This window comes from Podarcis raffonei, chromosome 2, assembly GCF_027172205.1.
Source record: "Podarcis raffonei isolate rPodRaf1 chromosome 2, rPodRaf1.pri, whole genome shotgun sequence".
Lineage (NCBI taxonomy): Eukaryota > Metazoa > Chordata > Lepidosauria > Squamata > Lacertidae > Podarcis > Podarcis raffonei.
In genome coordinates, this window is record NC_070603.1 from 72,836,989 (window position 1) to 72,849,126 (window position 12,138).

At 45.8% G+C, this 12,138-nt stretch overlaps 1 protein-coding gene across 1 annotated transcript; it reads right to left on the reverse strand.

Annotated features, from left to right (window-relative positions):
• Positions 1–3,628: 3,628 nt before the first annotated feature.
• On the reverse strand, positions 3,629–10,110 carry TMEM115 (transmembrane protein 115). Its single transcript, XM_053377442.1, has 2 exons — positions 8,564–10,110; positions 3,629–3,978 (listed from the first exon to the last, which is right to left on the reverse strand). Exons 1-2 carry the CDS (start codon positions 9,415–9,417, stop codon positions 3,771–3,773), a joined length of 1,062 nt encoding a protein of 353 aa, XP_053233417.1. The 5' UTR covers positions 9,418–10,110; the 3' UTR covers positions 3,629–3,770.
• Positions 10,111–12,138: the final 2,028 nt, after the last annotated feature.

Sequence of the window (12,138 nt, forward strand, 5' to 3'; positions counted from 1 at the left end):
GACAGTGAAATCAGTTGCTGAGGTTGATGGGCTCTCCCTCATTGGAAGTCTTCAGGCAAAGGCTGGGCAATCATCTTTTGGATGCTGTAGCTCAGGATTTCCAATGCTGAGCAGGGATTGGCCTAGATGGCCTACAAGACTCCCTCCAACTCTTACGGTTCTATGAATGTGTTCATTACCAGTAATTGTCATACTGATTATTACCAATAGGTGGCACTACAACAGTAAAGGATAGCAGAGATTTAACAATTATTTCTGCCCCTGGGTAGAAAAGAGCTGTTATGGGAAGCCTCTGGTGTTGGCAAAATTATCCAATGCCTTCAGGGTGCACCAGGATGATAGTAAAACAACAAGTAGAGCCTAATTGCTATTTGAAAGCATAATTGAATCCAGAGTGATTCTGCAGCTGCTCCTTTAATACGGTGCTAATAGTAAAGCTCCCTGTTCCTCAACTTCCTAAAGTTGTTACTGGGGTGAAGTAAACTGCAAGGAGTCAATGGGCAGCTTGAAAATACCTCTTGGTGCCAAAAATTCTTTCACAGCAGCCCAGAATTTAGTTATGAAACTAACAAGGCCTAGTGGACTTAGTGCTTCCCTCCTGTGATTTTAGACAGCATGTCTTGGCAGCCAAAAAGTATATAATGGATAGAACAGTGACACCTAAAGCTGATGCAGTACCAGCAGTTCAGAAGTCTCTCATAAATTTCTATAGGACCAAATATTATGAATGGGTATAAAGTTAAATTCCACCTACAAGGCAGGATTGTACGCTGTAGAGAAAAGAGGTACATTTGACTCCCGTTGCAACAGTTTTAGGAAAACTTCCAACTATTGTATACCTCTCCTGATAGTGAGAATTTATAGGTGGATATTTTGCACCAGCAATATTTCTTTTAAACAGAGAAAATCAGAAAAAGAGCTATAAAGAAGGATCCTACAGGAACTAGCTCTGTGTATCTGTGATTGACATGAATCATTTGGCCTTTAGACCAGTGCTCTACCTAACTTGCAAGGGCCCAGTATGCTCTTCAGAAGAATGACTTAGTACTACACCAAGGCACCTGGCTAGCACAAATCACTGAAGCATCCAACTGGCCTTATTGGGTCATCTAGCCCAACATTGTTTACTTTGATTGTACTGGCTTTCGACAGCCTGCTATCTCCCTTTAAAAAAAAAAAAGGAAAATGCCTTTTACTTCCTAAGTAAGGAAGACCCAGTATATAAGGACTGCAGGTTATCCCTATGGGATTCCTTTCCTGAAAGCTCAGCTGAGTCCACAGACGACCTTCCACATACATCCCAGGATGCTGCATTCACTATCCTCTGCTGTACTACAACCCCACCCAATCTTATTTACTCACAAAACATCTCCCTAACAGGAACGAGATCTCCAGGTATAGGGCGGTATATGAATTCTAATTCTTATTAACAACCCACCACAGGCTATAAAACCTTTCCACATACTGAATGCAAGGGTATGAATTTAAGTAGCGATTCCTTAGAACCTTTGTTAGTGCTGTGTCTCCAGTAGCTGGCTATCAATCAGCTTCCGTGCAACAGTGGCTACTGTTAATGCTGTCTGTTGGCACAGGTCCCTGGTATTGTATCCTTGTTCCAGGATGAGACACACGATTTGGAAATTACAAATCATGGTTGTTTGCAAGTTACGACCAACATTTATGATACAAGGCTTACAGTTAGGACTATCAGGGTGGTGTTGTAAAGCACCCAGTAGAATCATAAAATTGTAGAGTTGGAAGGGACCATTATTATAATAATTTATTATTGATACCCCGCCCATCTGGCTGGGTTTCTCCAGCCACTCTGAGGGTCATTTAGTCCATGCCCTGCAACTGCCTTTCACAGCAACTTGCCAGGTGAGATTTCCTTTTGGTAAAGGAAATTCATATTGTGTGAAGCAGCTCTTAGTAGAAGTGCCTCCTGAGCAGGTTTAAGTACTCAGTTAAAGAGTTTTGCAGAAATCAGGCCTGAAATCCCCAGTCTGTCTCTTGAAGCTCATTGGGCAAACCTGGGCCACTCATTACTGCATAGTGGTACCTTACATGGATGCTGCAGGGGTGAAAAGGGGTGAGAAAAAAACAACATCCTAGACAAAAGCAGGACAGAAATATAATAAGACTTAGAAGTTACCTGAAAAGATGTCAAAAGTCAAGCCTTCAGAAGTGAAGTGACTTTTATGCCAGTAAAGCTAATCACTTCCCTAAATTGGTTGAAAGCCTTTTCAGCCTTGTGTCTGTGTTCTTCAACTGTAAAGCTGTCTTGAGTGAGCCCACAAAAGAAGACAAGACCCCAACATTTGGAAACGTCTCCAACTAGGAGGCTTACATGGTCATATACAAAGGAAGGTTTACAAAGCCAATCAAGAAGCATTCTTCAAAAGAACTGTTTATTGATACTGAAATTGTGTTTCATTACCTGGTTGACAAAACCTTGTGGTCCTTTAAAAAAATTATCACAACATTGTCTCACACTCTCTTCCTGTTCTGCTAAGTGTCCCCTCACCCAGTCCTCCAGCTGGGTGAGGTGTACCCTTTGGATACTTTGGGGTTGGGTGTCAAGGCAAAACATTAGGCCTTGCCAACCCACAAAAAAAAGAAAGGGAAGAAAAAGCATCTCATCCCAGAGGAGAGGAAGAGGCTAATAATGATCTAACCAAAGAGAAAAAGCAGGCATCAGAAGAAATGTCAAGGGTCCCACAAAAAGCACCTTTTAAAATAAAACAGAACCAGCAACATATATTCTACTGTAGCAAGGAGTTCATTCCAACATCCTGTGAATGTATGGGCAACCCACCTAGGACAAAGCAGCTTTGTCATTTGAATCACTGCAAAAGGAAAATGAAGAACAACCAAAGGCTAAAGAACAGAAATGAAATTAATTCCCTCTGAGTCTTATGGAAAATCTGAGATAATGCTTTTCCACAAGGTAGTCCACATACTAGTAGCAACCTGCTCTTTATCCCTAAAGCCATCACTGTCAAGAATTCAAGAGGTGGACCGGGTGGCTATGCTGTTATTAAAAAGGCTTTAAGCTGCTGGTTCTGCGAATGCCTAACCCAGCAAATTGTTTTGGCAGAGCTCCTCAGGGCTACCAAATCTGTAAGGAGGGAGGGTTAATACAGCAAAGCATTTGTTTAAAGTGCTTGCTCATTTAATCAACAACAAAGCCAACTCTGAAAGGAAAAGGAGGAGTTGCAGAGTTGTTTTGACAACCAATGCTGCCAAGGTAAAATAAAATCAAGAGGGGAAAGTGCTGTGTTGCTTGCTGAGCTTGCTCTGGGATGCCCTGGTGGGCTTATACAGTGGTCTACCAGTTATAGCTCAAAAACAGGAGCCAGGCTGGGCAAGCCAGGGCCCCACACAGGTTGACTGGAACTGCCAGCCAGAAGGAGCCAAACACGCACACACATACATGTGATAATAGCCACAATGGCAACTACTTGTTGGAGATTTTGCAGGTTGCTTTATTCAGATGAACGCTCCTTATTGGGCTGAAGAGATGCAGCTCTCCCTCTGGCCTGCCAATTCTGAGCCCAAATCCCAGATCTGTGCAAACAGTTTTCACCATGAGTCCTGGGACTTGGCACCAGCCAAGCGTGGCGAAGGGACGTGTGGTCTCCCTCAGGGCCAGCAAGCACAGTGTTTTGCTTCCTGCAGAACAGGCAGCACTGTGAGGAAGGACATGTGAAGGATCATTAGCAGCTCTGGCATACAGGGACACATAGAAGAGAAGGGCAGGTGCCTCATGGTCACAACTGAGAGGGGGCATCCTCAAAGGTAATGAGGCTGGACTCCTGGCTGCCTGCTTTCCCTGCAGTGACAGAGTCCCGGCTCTTCTCGGGTAGCAATGGAGTATCAGCCTTGATGTTTTCTTCTTCTTCATCCTCCATGCTGGGCCACGACGACTGATCTTCTACACGCTTCAACCGCTCATTCAGTGCCTTCAGGGCCAGTTGTCTACAGGATGAGAAAATGATCCATAGTGAATGCAGGTTAGTTTGCATATTAAGTGCCATATATCAAGAGGGGGGTATTTTCAGAGACCCTCTAAGGCTGGGAAGGCCACAGACACCCTTGGCCAACCCTCCAAGGATAGAAAGCACAACCCCAATCATGTGCATTGAGAGTGGAAGTGGAAAGGACTCTGTGAGCAACAGCATGCAATGATGTGCCGTTGCAATCAGGGATTTTGTTGTTGTTGGCACCTGTCTGTCATGAGAGACAATGGAATGTGTCTCTGGGGTGAAGTCAAACTGCCACACACATCGTGCTCCTTCTGGGGCAGCTGGTCCACCTTTGGTCCCCATCCTGCACTCAACTCTCACCTGTGGCTCCTAGAAACTGTCAGCATGCGACAGCGGCCACACACCAGGAAATGACTTTGACTGGCTGGCTAAACCAGATAAGGGTAGCTGATGTGTCTCAAACCCTTAGTGAGTTAGGGACTTCCTTTGCATGCAGAGACAGGCTCCAGTGGATAGAGCAGATGAGTGGTCAAGAAGGCAGTTTCTACACATGCTGTAGAGGGAAGTGATAGGCAGATGGGGCTTGTCAACCTGGGAAGGCAAAACATCTATGAGAAGGAAAACTCTGATTCTAAACCTCTGCTGCCTTGTGGGCTATCTCCAGGAGATGAAAAAACTCAGGAGTAAACCCTACACAAATCTGGAGGAAGTCCCTAAGACTGTTGGATGGTTCCTCGTATGCCTCTTTCTGGCAACTCCTGCAGCCATGCTGGTACCAAACATTGCTCTGCTTCATTTTGGACCACATCAGCGAGGCCAAGAGGGGGGTCTTGTTATCTGAGCAGCCCAGGACCACCATACACACTTTCCAGGCTTGAGGCCTGGGGAGGTCACTTCGGTTCTGCTAACGCAGTGGTTTTACTTCACCCCTGGAGGTCCATTCCATTGTTTCTCGATACAGACGGATGCCAACAACAACCATTTTAGAAATGTTGTATTTCCTCATTTTCACCTAAAAACAGCAGTCAAGGCTACATTCAGCTATTTTGATAACCTTCAACGGCATGGGGAACCTGTGACCTCCAGATGTCACTGGCCTCTAAATTCTGTCACCCCTGTCCATTAGTCATGCTGTTTGGGGCTGACAGGAGCTGGATTCTACCAGTATATGTACAGCTACAAGTTCTCAGATGTACCAGCACTTAACCTTGATATTCAGAGATAACCTTGATATTCAGAGAAGAGGTAGTCTGTTGCTGGGTCCTATCTACTTCTGCCTTTGATACAATCAAATAATTATTTAGATCTGCACCAAATTGCTCATCATAATCAGATAGTCATCATTCAATTGTTCCAATATGCATGCTGAACACCTAAAAAAACAGGGGTGGCCAACCTTGGGCCCTCCAGGGATTGCTGACCTGCAGTGTCCATCATTCCTGAGCACTGGCCATGCTGGCTGGGGGCGCTGATGGAGAGTTTGAGGCCAACAATATTTGGAGCGTCCCTATCTTACAGAATATTCCCATTCATGAGGTGAATATTTTACTAGCACAAAGTGAATACATGTGGAGTCTTTGCCTTCCTAGAAGAAAATAGTAAGGGATTTGTCATATCCATTCTGCCTGGAGCTCCTGTGCGAGCAAGGCTTCCTTTGTGCCAAGCAGAGCTCCAAGCATGCCACTGGGACATGTGGGATAAGCTTCTCCTAAGCTGAAGAAAGCTGGCAAGCCTTTAACAGACACAATAGATCTTCTGCATATGTAATTGGGACAATACTTGGCTCAAAGCATTAGCACAATGTTGTACTAGGTGATTTTAACACCTATATTTTAGGCAATACAGTTAAAAATCACACCTAGCTTTGTTAAAAATGCTTCAGAGCTGAACACTGCTGAAAGCTGTATTAGTGGAACACACTGCACAGTTATATCTACACAGTGCTATTAACTGCCTGACAACTTAACTTAATCATCCAATTTGCTCCAGACATTCAGAGTTCTGCATTTTGATGGTGTAAAGTGCACAATAATGACTTTCATCATCAGATTCTTTCAGCTCTTTCATTTGGAAATGCGAAACTAAGTTAAAAGCAAGAGACATATATAGGTGTGGCAATTACTGAAATTGCTGACTTGCTTTAGACAACTAAATTTCCAGATTACTACAATCTTCAAACAGGACTAAAGCAAGAAAAAGTATACATACACTTTTGCATTCTTAAAAATTTATGCCAGTAATCTGTGAAAAGCACAATAAGATTTTAAGTTGGATACTCACTGGCAGGGTTTAACAAGGTAGTTTGTAAAGAAGAGTTTTTGGTTGTTTATGAACCAAAAACAAATCTTAGAATTTCTTTTTCAAAGAAACGTTCTTGGAGTTAGTGTGACTACAAAAACATGACTACTCTACAATTGAACTAAGCTTTAAGTGTCAATTGGGACGCGGGTGGCGCTGTGGGTAAAACCTCAGTGCCTAGGACTTGCCGATAGCATTGTCGGCGGTTCAAATCCCCGCGACGGGGTGAGCTCCCGTCTTTTGGTCCCAGGTCCTCCCCACCTAGCAGTTCGAAAGCACCCCTAAGTGCAAGTAGATAAATAGGTACCGCTTTAAAGCGGGAAGGTAAACGGCGTTTCTGTGTGCTGCGCTGGTGCTGGCTCGCCAGAGCAGCTTCGTCACACTGGTCACGTGACCCGGAAGTGTCTCCGGACAGCGCTGGCCCCCGGCCTCTTAAGTGAGATGGGCGCACAACCCTAGAGTCGGACACGACTGGCCCGTACGGGCAGGGGTACCTTTACCTTTACCCTTAAGTGTCAATACGCAGCACCACTGGCAAAGGACAAGCTGGCTGCAATCCTATGGCGGGACTTACTCCTAGGTAAATGTAGAAACTCAGAACTGCACTGCTAAGCTCTTCAGTTTGACAGGAGTAAATTTTATTGTTTTTATTTCAGCAGCAGTGCTATTCTCACACTCCTTAATTACACCTACGTTTACTAGAAGAGCATCTAAATACTCATTAATATACTTATTATAACAACTAAATATTAATAGTCTTGACTTTTTAAAGATTTTTGCTTTTTTTAAAAAAACAAGTATTTGGGTGGATTAAATGTTTTTGTATGGATTCTGTGCAGAAAGAAAAAATTAATGCAACTTCTTTTCATGGGTCTTAACTCGTTAGTATATTTGCTGTCAGTGTTAGAATTTCTGATATATAAATGTAGGTTACGGACACCACAATGGAATGTCTAGGCTCCTTTTCCCAGTTGAATTATTTATTTATTTATTTATTTATTTATTTATTTATTTATTTATTATTATCACTTAAATTTCTATACTGCTTTATATTCTAAAGAATGAAATTCAAAGGAGTTTACTACACATTACAGTGGTACCTCGGGTAACATACGCTTCAGGTTACATACACTTCAGGTTACAGACTCCGCTAACCCAGAAATAGTACCTCAGGTTAAGAACTTTGCTTCAGGATGAGAACAGAAATCATTTTCCGGCAGCGCAGCGGCAGCAGGAGCCCCCATTAGCTAAAATGATGCTTCAGGTTACGAACAGTTTCAGGTTAAGAACGGACCTCCGGAATGAATTAAGTACTTAACCCGAGGTACCACTGTACTTAGGATGTCCTTGTGCACCCAGTGATTCAGCAAACAGTACGTGCTGGGCTGTCCCTGCAGGGAACACTTGTCTGGTACAATTCCTTCATGTCACTTCAGATATGTATGCAAACAGATGGGAAGCGTGAAGACGGGAGTTGATAGTTTGAGGTCCCCATGTTTAGTTTCCCCCATGTACTTGCATACTTGTCTCCCTTTTACATACTGCAGAAACAACATGGTGCTGTGGAAATGCAGGGGTTGTCTGTAGCAGATTTTAGAAAATCCGAAAATACACCACAAACAGTGTTAGAAACTAGCCAGGCAACAGGTGCATCTTGGCTTGGGTCCAACTGCGACCACGTGGAGATCTCTGGATGCCAGGTTGGTGATTGGGGAAAGCAAAATGTCACTTAGAGAAGGACCTGAAATATTTTCCTTGAAGCTTGAATTTGTTTTATTCTGGATTGTTTTGTTTGATGTTATACAGTGGTACCACGGGTTAAGTACTTAATTCGTTCCGGAGGTCCGTTCTTAACCTGAAGCATCACTTTAGCTAATGGGGCCTCCTGCCACTGCCGCGCCGCCAGAGCACGATTTCTGTTCTCATCCTGAAGCAAAGTTCTTAACCTGAGGTACTATTTCTGGGTTAGCGGAGTCAGTAACCTGAAGCGTATGTAACCTGAAGCGTATGTAACGTGATGTACCACTGTACATCAGCCTGCTGACTACAACTGGGCTACTCCTATACAAAGACAGAACAAGCACACTGAGCTTCAAAAAATCTTGAATCCCCAGATTTTGATTTTTTTTAAAGATCCCGATAGGCACAAATGGAGTACCAGCAATATAGAAGACACTTTTAAAATATTGAATTAGATGACTTCCTCCATTTCCTTCTCACCAATGTTCAACAGTGAACATAAGTAGTCTCCAAAAAGTTTTATATTGCAGGAATATTACCTTCTCCGTTCAGCATCCTGAGGATCTGTTCCTGGTAAGCTGATAGTAATAGATGAAGGGGCACCAACATCATAACGTTTCACTGTTTTTCGACAGACTTTCACTTTGACCAAGACGCTGTGCACAAGGTTGGCTAGCAAGCCAACCACTGGTTGTAGGATCTCAGGGAAAAATGTGGCAAATGCAAAGTGGTCTGACATATCACCACGTCCTCGGCTGTGCCTCTGGTAAAAACGGAGATATATCCAACTGGAGAGGACTCCAAAACCATAAGAGGCCAAGACATTGCTTTCGATGAGGGTGGTCAATCTCAGAACTGCCAGGATCAGGAGCAAAAGCATGGGAACAACCTTCATCCGCACCTGAGGTACCTTCAAGACAGTACTGTCACCCATGGTCTGTTTGAGAGCCACCAAGACCCCACCAAGGAAGCCCAACATGCCATAGATGCGAACGGTAAACAGGTAAGACAGATTGAATGATGCCATATAGGTGAGAAGATAAGCAAAGGCCCCCAAGAGCCCCACTGATACATTCACCACTGCAAAGAAGATCAAGAGCTCCAGGGCTCCCCATAGTGGCTCCAGCAGCCTCCCTGCCACCACTATAGTAGCCAGGCTCACACCTACATCCCAGATGTGTTTTTCCACCACACTGTGGGTTGCTAATGTCCAAATCCAAAAGTTGGGTGGGAAGAGAAACCCAGGCGTCACCCCGAGCCCATACACAGTGTCCACAGCAAAGGAGAGAAAGTAGAGCAAGATGACGATGGCACATATGGACTTCACCACGACACTGGTGCTGGCCAGAGCAGCCAAGAAGTGTTGCCGAGCTACTGGGAGGTATCTGTTCATCTTTATACCCACAAGCCCTGCCCCACGCGTCAGGGTCCGAGGTCCAAGAGTCTTCGCTTTAGGGGCGAGGCGTTAAGGCGTTGGTGGTGCCCCGGAAAACCCCTTCTTTTCTTTAGCACGGATTCGCGGTCGATTCCATCGCCGCCTTCCACGGATCGCCCAAACGGAGGCGACAGCTGATTAAGCCACAGGCCGCTCTGTATGGAGGAGGAGGAAGGAAAGGCGTTCTCCTTTTATCCGGCCTCGTCCCAAATGGGAAACACCGGCAGCCGCCGCGCCCCACTTTCCTTTGCTTCCGAGCGGGGACCGCTGCACCCTCTCCTCGCAGCACCCTCGCGCGGCCCAGTCGAGGGCGGGCCCCTTAGCGGAGCGGAGCGAGAGAGGCGCTCGCTCCGGAGCTCACGGGACGGCCAAAGCGGAGGCGCAGCTCGCTCCCTCCCGCAGCCGAGCCCTTCGCAAGCCCCATTCAGCCCGCCGGCGGGGGCGAGGGCCGCTCAGGGAAGGCCTCGCTTCGGCCTGCTCGCCGCCGGAAGCCGGAGCCTCGGCCGCTCTGATTGAGGCCGACTCCCAGGAGCCTTCTCGCCGCCACTTCCCTCTTCCAGGCCAGCACTCCGCTCCTCGGCAGGGCTCCGCTCAGACGCAAACAAACAGCACGGCTGCGCACGCGTGGCTGTTCTATGAGCTGCGCGGGGCACGCCGGGAAATGGAGGCTCGGCCCTCGCGCGCGGCGGGCGCTGCCCGCGGCGAGAGGACTGCGAATCCCAGCATGCATCGGGATGCGGGATCCGCGCAGGGAATCGCGGGAGTGCGGGAGGGGCGGGACAAAGAGGCACCTGGGAGGCGGGGGCTTAGGAGGTGTCCCGGCTGCGAGGAAAGAGCGCGGCCGGGCAGGGCGCGGCTCTTGCGGCCCAAAGCGCAATGGTCGTTGGCGAGCAGATGAGGAAGCTGGTCTGGCCGCTCTACGGAGTGGCGGCGTCACCACAGGGTCTCCTCCTCCTGTTTGCTTTGCCTCGTCACGGTAACTTGTGCTTGGCAAAATTTTTTGACCGAAAGCATTGGCACGTGCCTGCAGGAATAGGGAGCCCGCCCTCCTGGGTGCGGGGTTGGCGGAGGGGCGCAGCCCTCGCTTCAGCATTTTTAGTCGCACGTGAAATCCATTCCGTTCACTTTAATGGCGTCGCCCTGCCGAGTAAAAGGCAGCATGCATTTCGTGGAAAGGGTGAGAACGAGAAACGAAGCCAAAGGTTGCAGGACTGTATATTAAATGCACATCTACAGCTGTGAATTTACAAGGCTTTCCCGGTGAATGCTGCCTTTAGCACGTCTGCGCTTCTGAAAAAGTAAAGCTGTGCACACTTGGGAGTCAGCCGAACTGAACTCGCGAAGACATAGTTCAGTGTAAACCTGCAGAGGATGAAGCTATAAACAGGTTCTGGCTTCAGAGATGGTTAGTTCAAAGCTCTGATACACCCTTTCTATTTGTCATGAGAAAATTGAGAGGGATTCAGAATGGTGTGGAAAATGAGGCCTAGAATTGATTTTCTGCTGTTACATCCTCTGTGTGATGAAGTTTCCATAGGGATATTCCCCTTTTTAAATAGATGCCCCTTATAGCGACATTTCCATTTGTGGTGGTTATGCAAGGCTCAGCCAAGTACAGTTACGGCCTGCACTTTGTTACATTCAGAGTTTAATTTTGAAAAAAACGGGGCACTATCCAGCCAAGTTCAGACACTTAGGGCTGCTGTCCTATAGACGCTCCGTTCCTTTAGATATGCTTCTGTAGACATGCATAGAATTGGACTGGACATTGTACAAGTGGGAGAGTTAAGCAGTTGATCATGTTTCTGCTACAGAAATGAACAGGAAAATATACACTTTACAATGACTGCAATGTATGTGTTTAATTTCAGGAGCATTTGCTGTTATAATTTTCCGTTTCATATCATTCATAGTAGTTAGAACAATGTTACCAATTCAGGATAACTAGACAACTTATTTTTTTAAATTAAAAAAGCTCATTTATTTATAGCAAAGTAACTGAGGACAGAAGTACAAGCTAACCTAGTAAACATAGGAATGGAAGGAATGGTGGACAGGATAGGGTTGCTTAACCCTTCCCCCAACTATAAATTCTCCCTGCAACTCTTCCCCTTCAGTTTATGTGTGATGTCAAAGCTGACAGGGAGAAATTTTTTGGGGGAGGGGGTTGCAATGGAGCATTAGGTTACAGAAGAAAAGGTGAAACTCCCTCTCTGATTCTCCCTTCTCCTGTATTAGTGTTATAAGGTAAACATAGGAACCCCATTTCTGTTTTGCAATACGTAGTTTCTGTTTAAGTTTCATAAAGCTATTTTGTATTCCAATATGCCACCCTCTATTTCTCATGAAGGAATTCGCTGGTGGATGTAATAATTACTAAAAGGTTTGTGTGCCAACAATGCAGAATGGAGTGTAGAACTTTGTTTCCAAAGTATGTGTGAGGTAAACACCTTTATGAGATAACTAGTAAAGTTGCTTGTAAGAAGAGATGGAAGGCTCTCTAGGTAGAGAATGCAAAGGCATAGGCGCAAAAGTACAAAGCCTCCTGCTTACTTTCTTACAAACCCTACAGCAGCCAGTGTTGTATAGGTTTAAAGTGTGCACTGGGGCTGACGTCATAATGCATAACATTTGCATAGCACTCTTCGAATGTTCAACACACCTTGTTTCATTATCTCA

Coding starts and splice junctions, on each gene's coding strand:
- TMEM115 (XM_053377442.1), bottom strand. CDS start 9,417: ATGAACAGATACCTCCCAGTAGCTCGGCAACACTTCTTGGCTGCTCTG. Junction 3,979..8,563: donor CAGGATGCTGAACGGAGAAG/GTAATATTCCTG, acceptor CTCATCCTGTAG/ACAACTGGCCCTGAAGGCAC.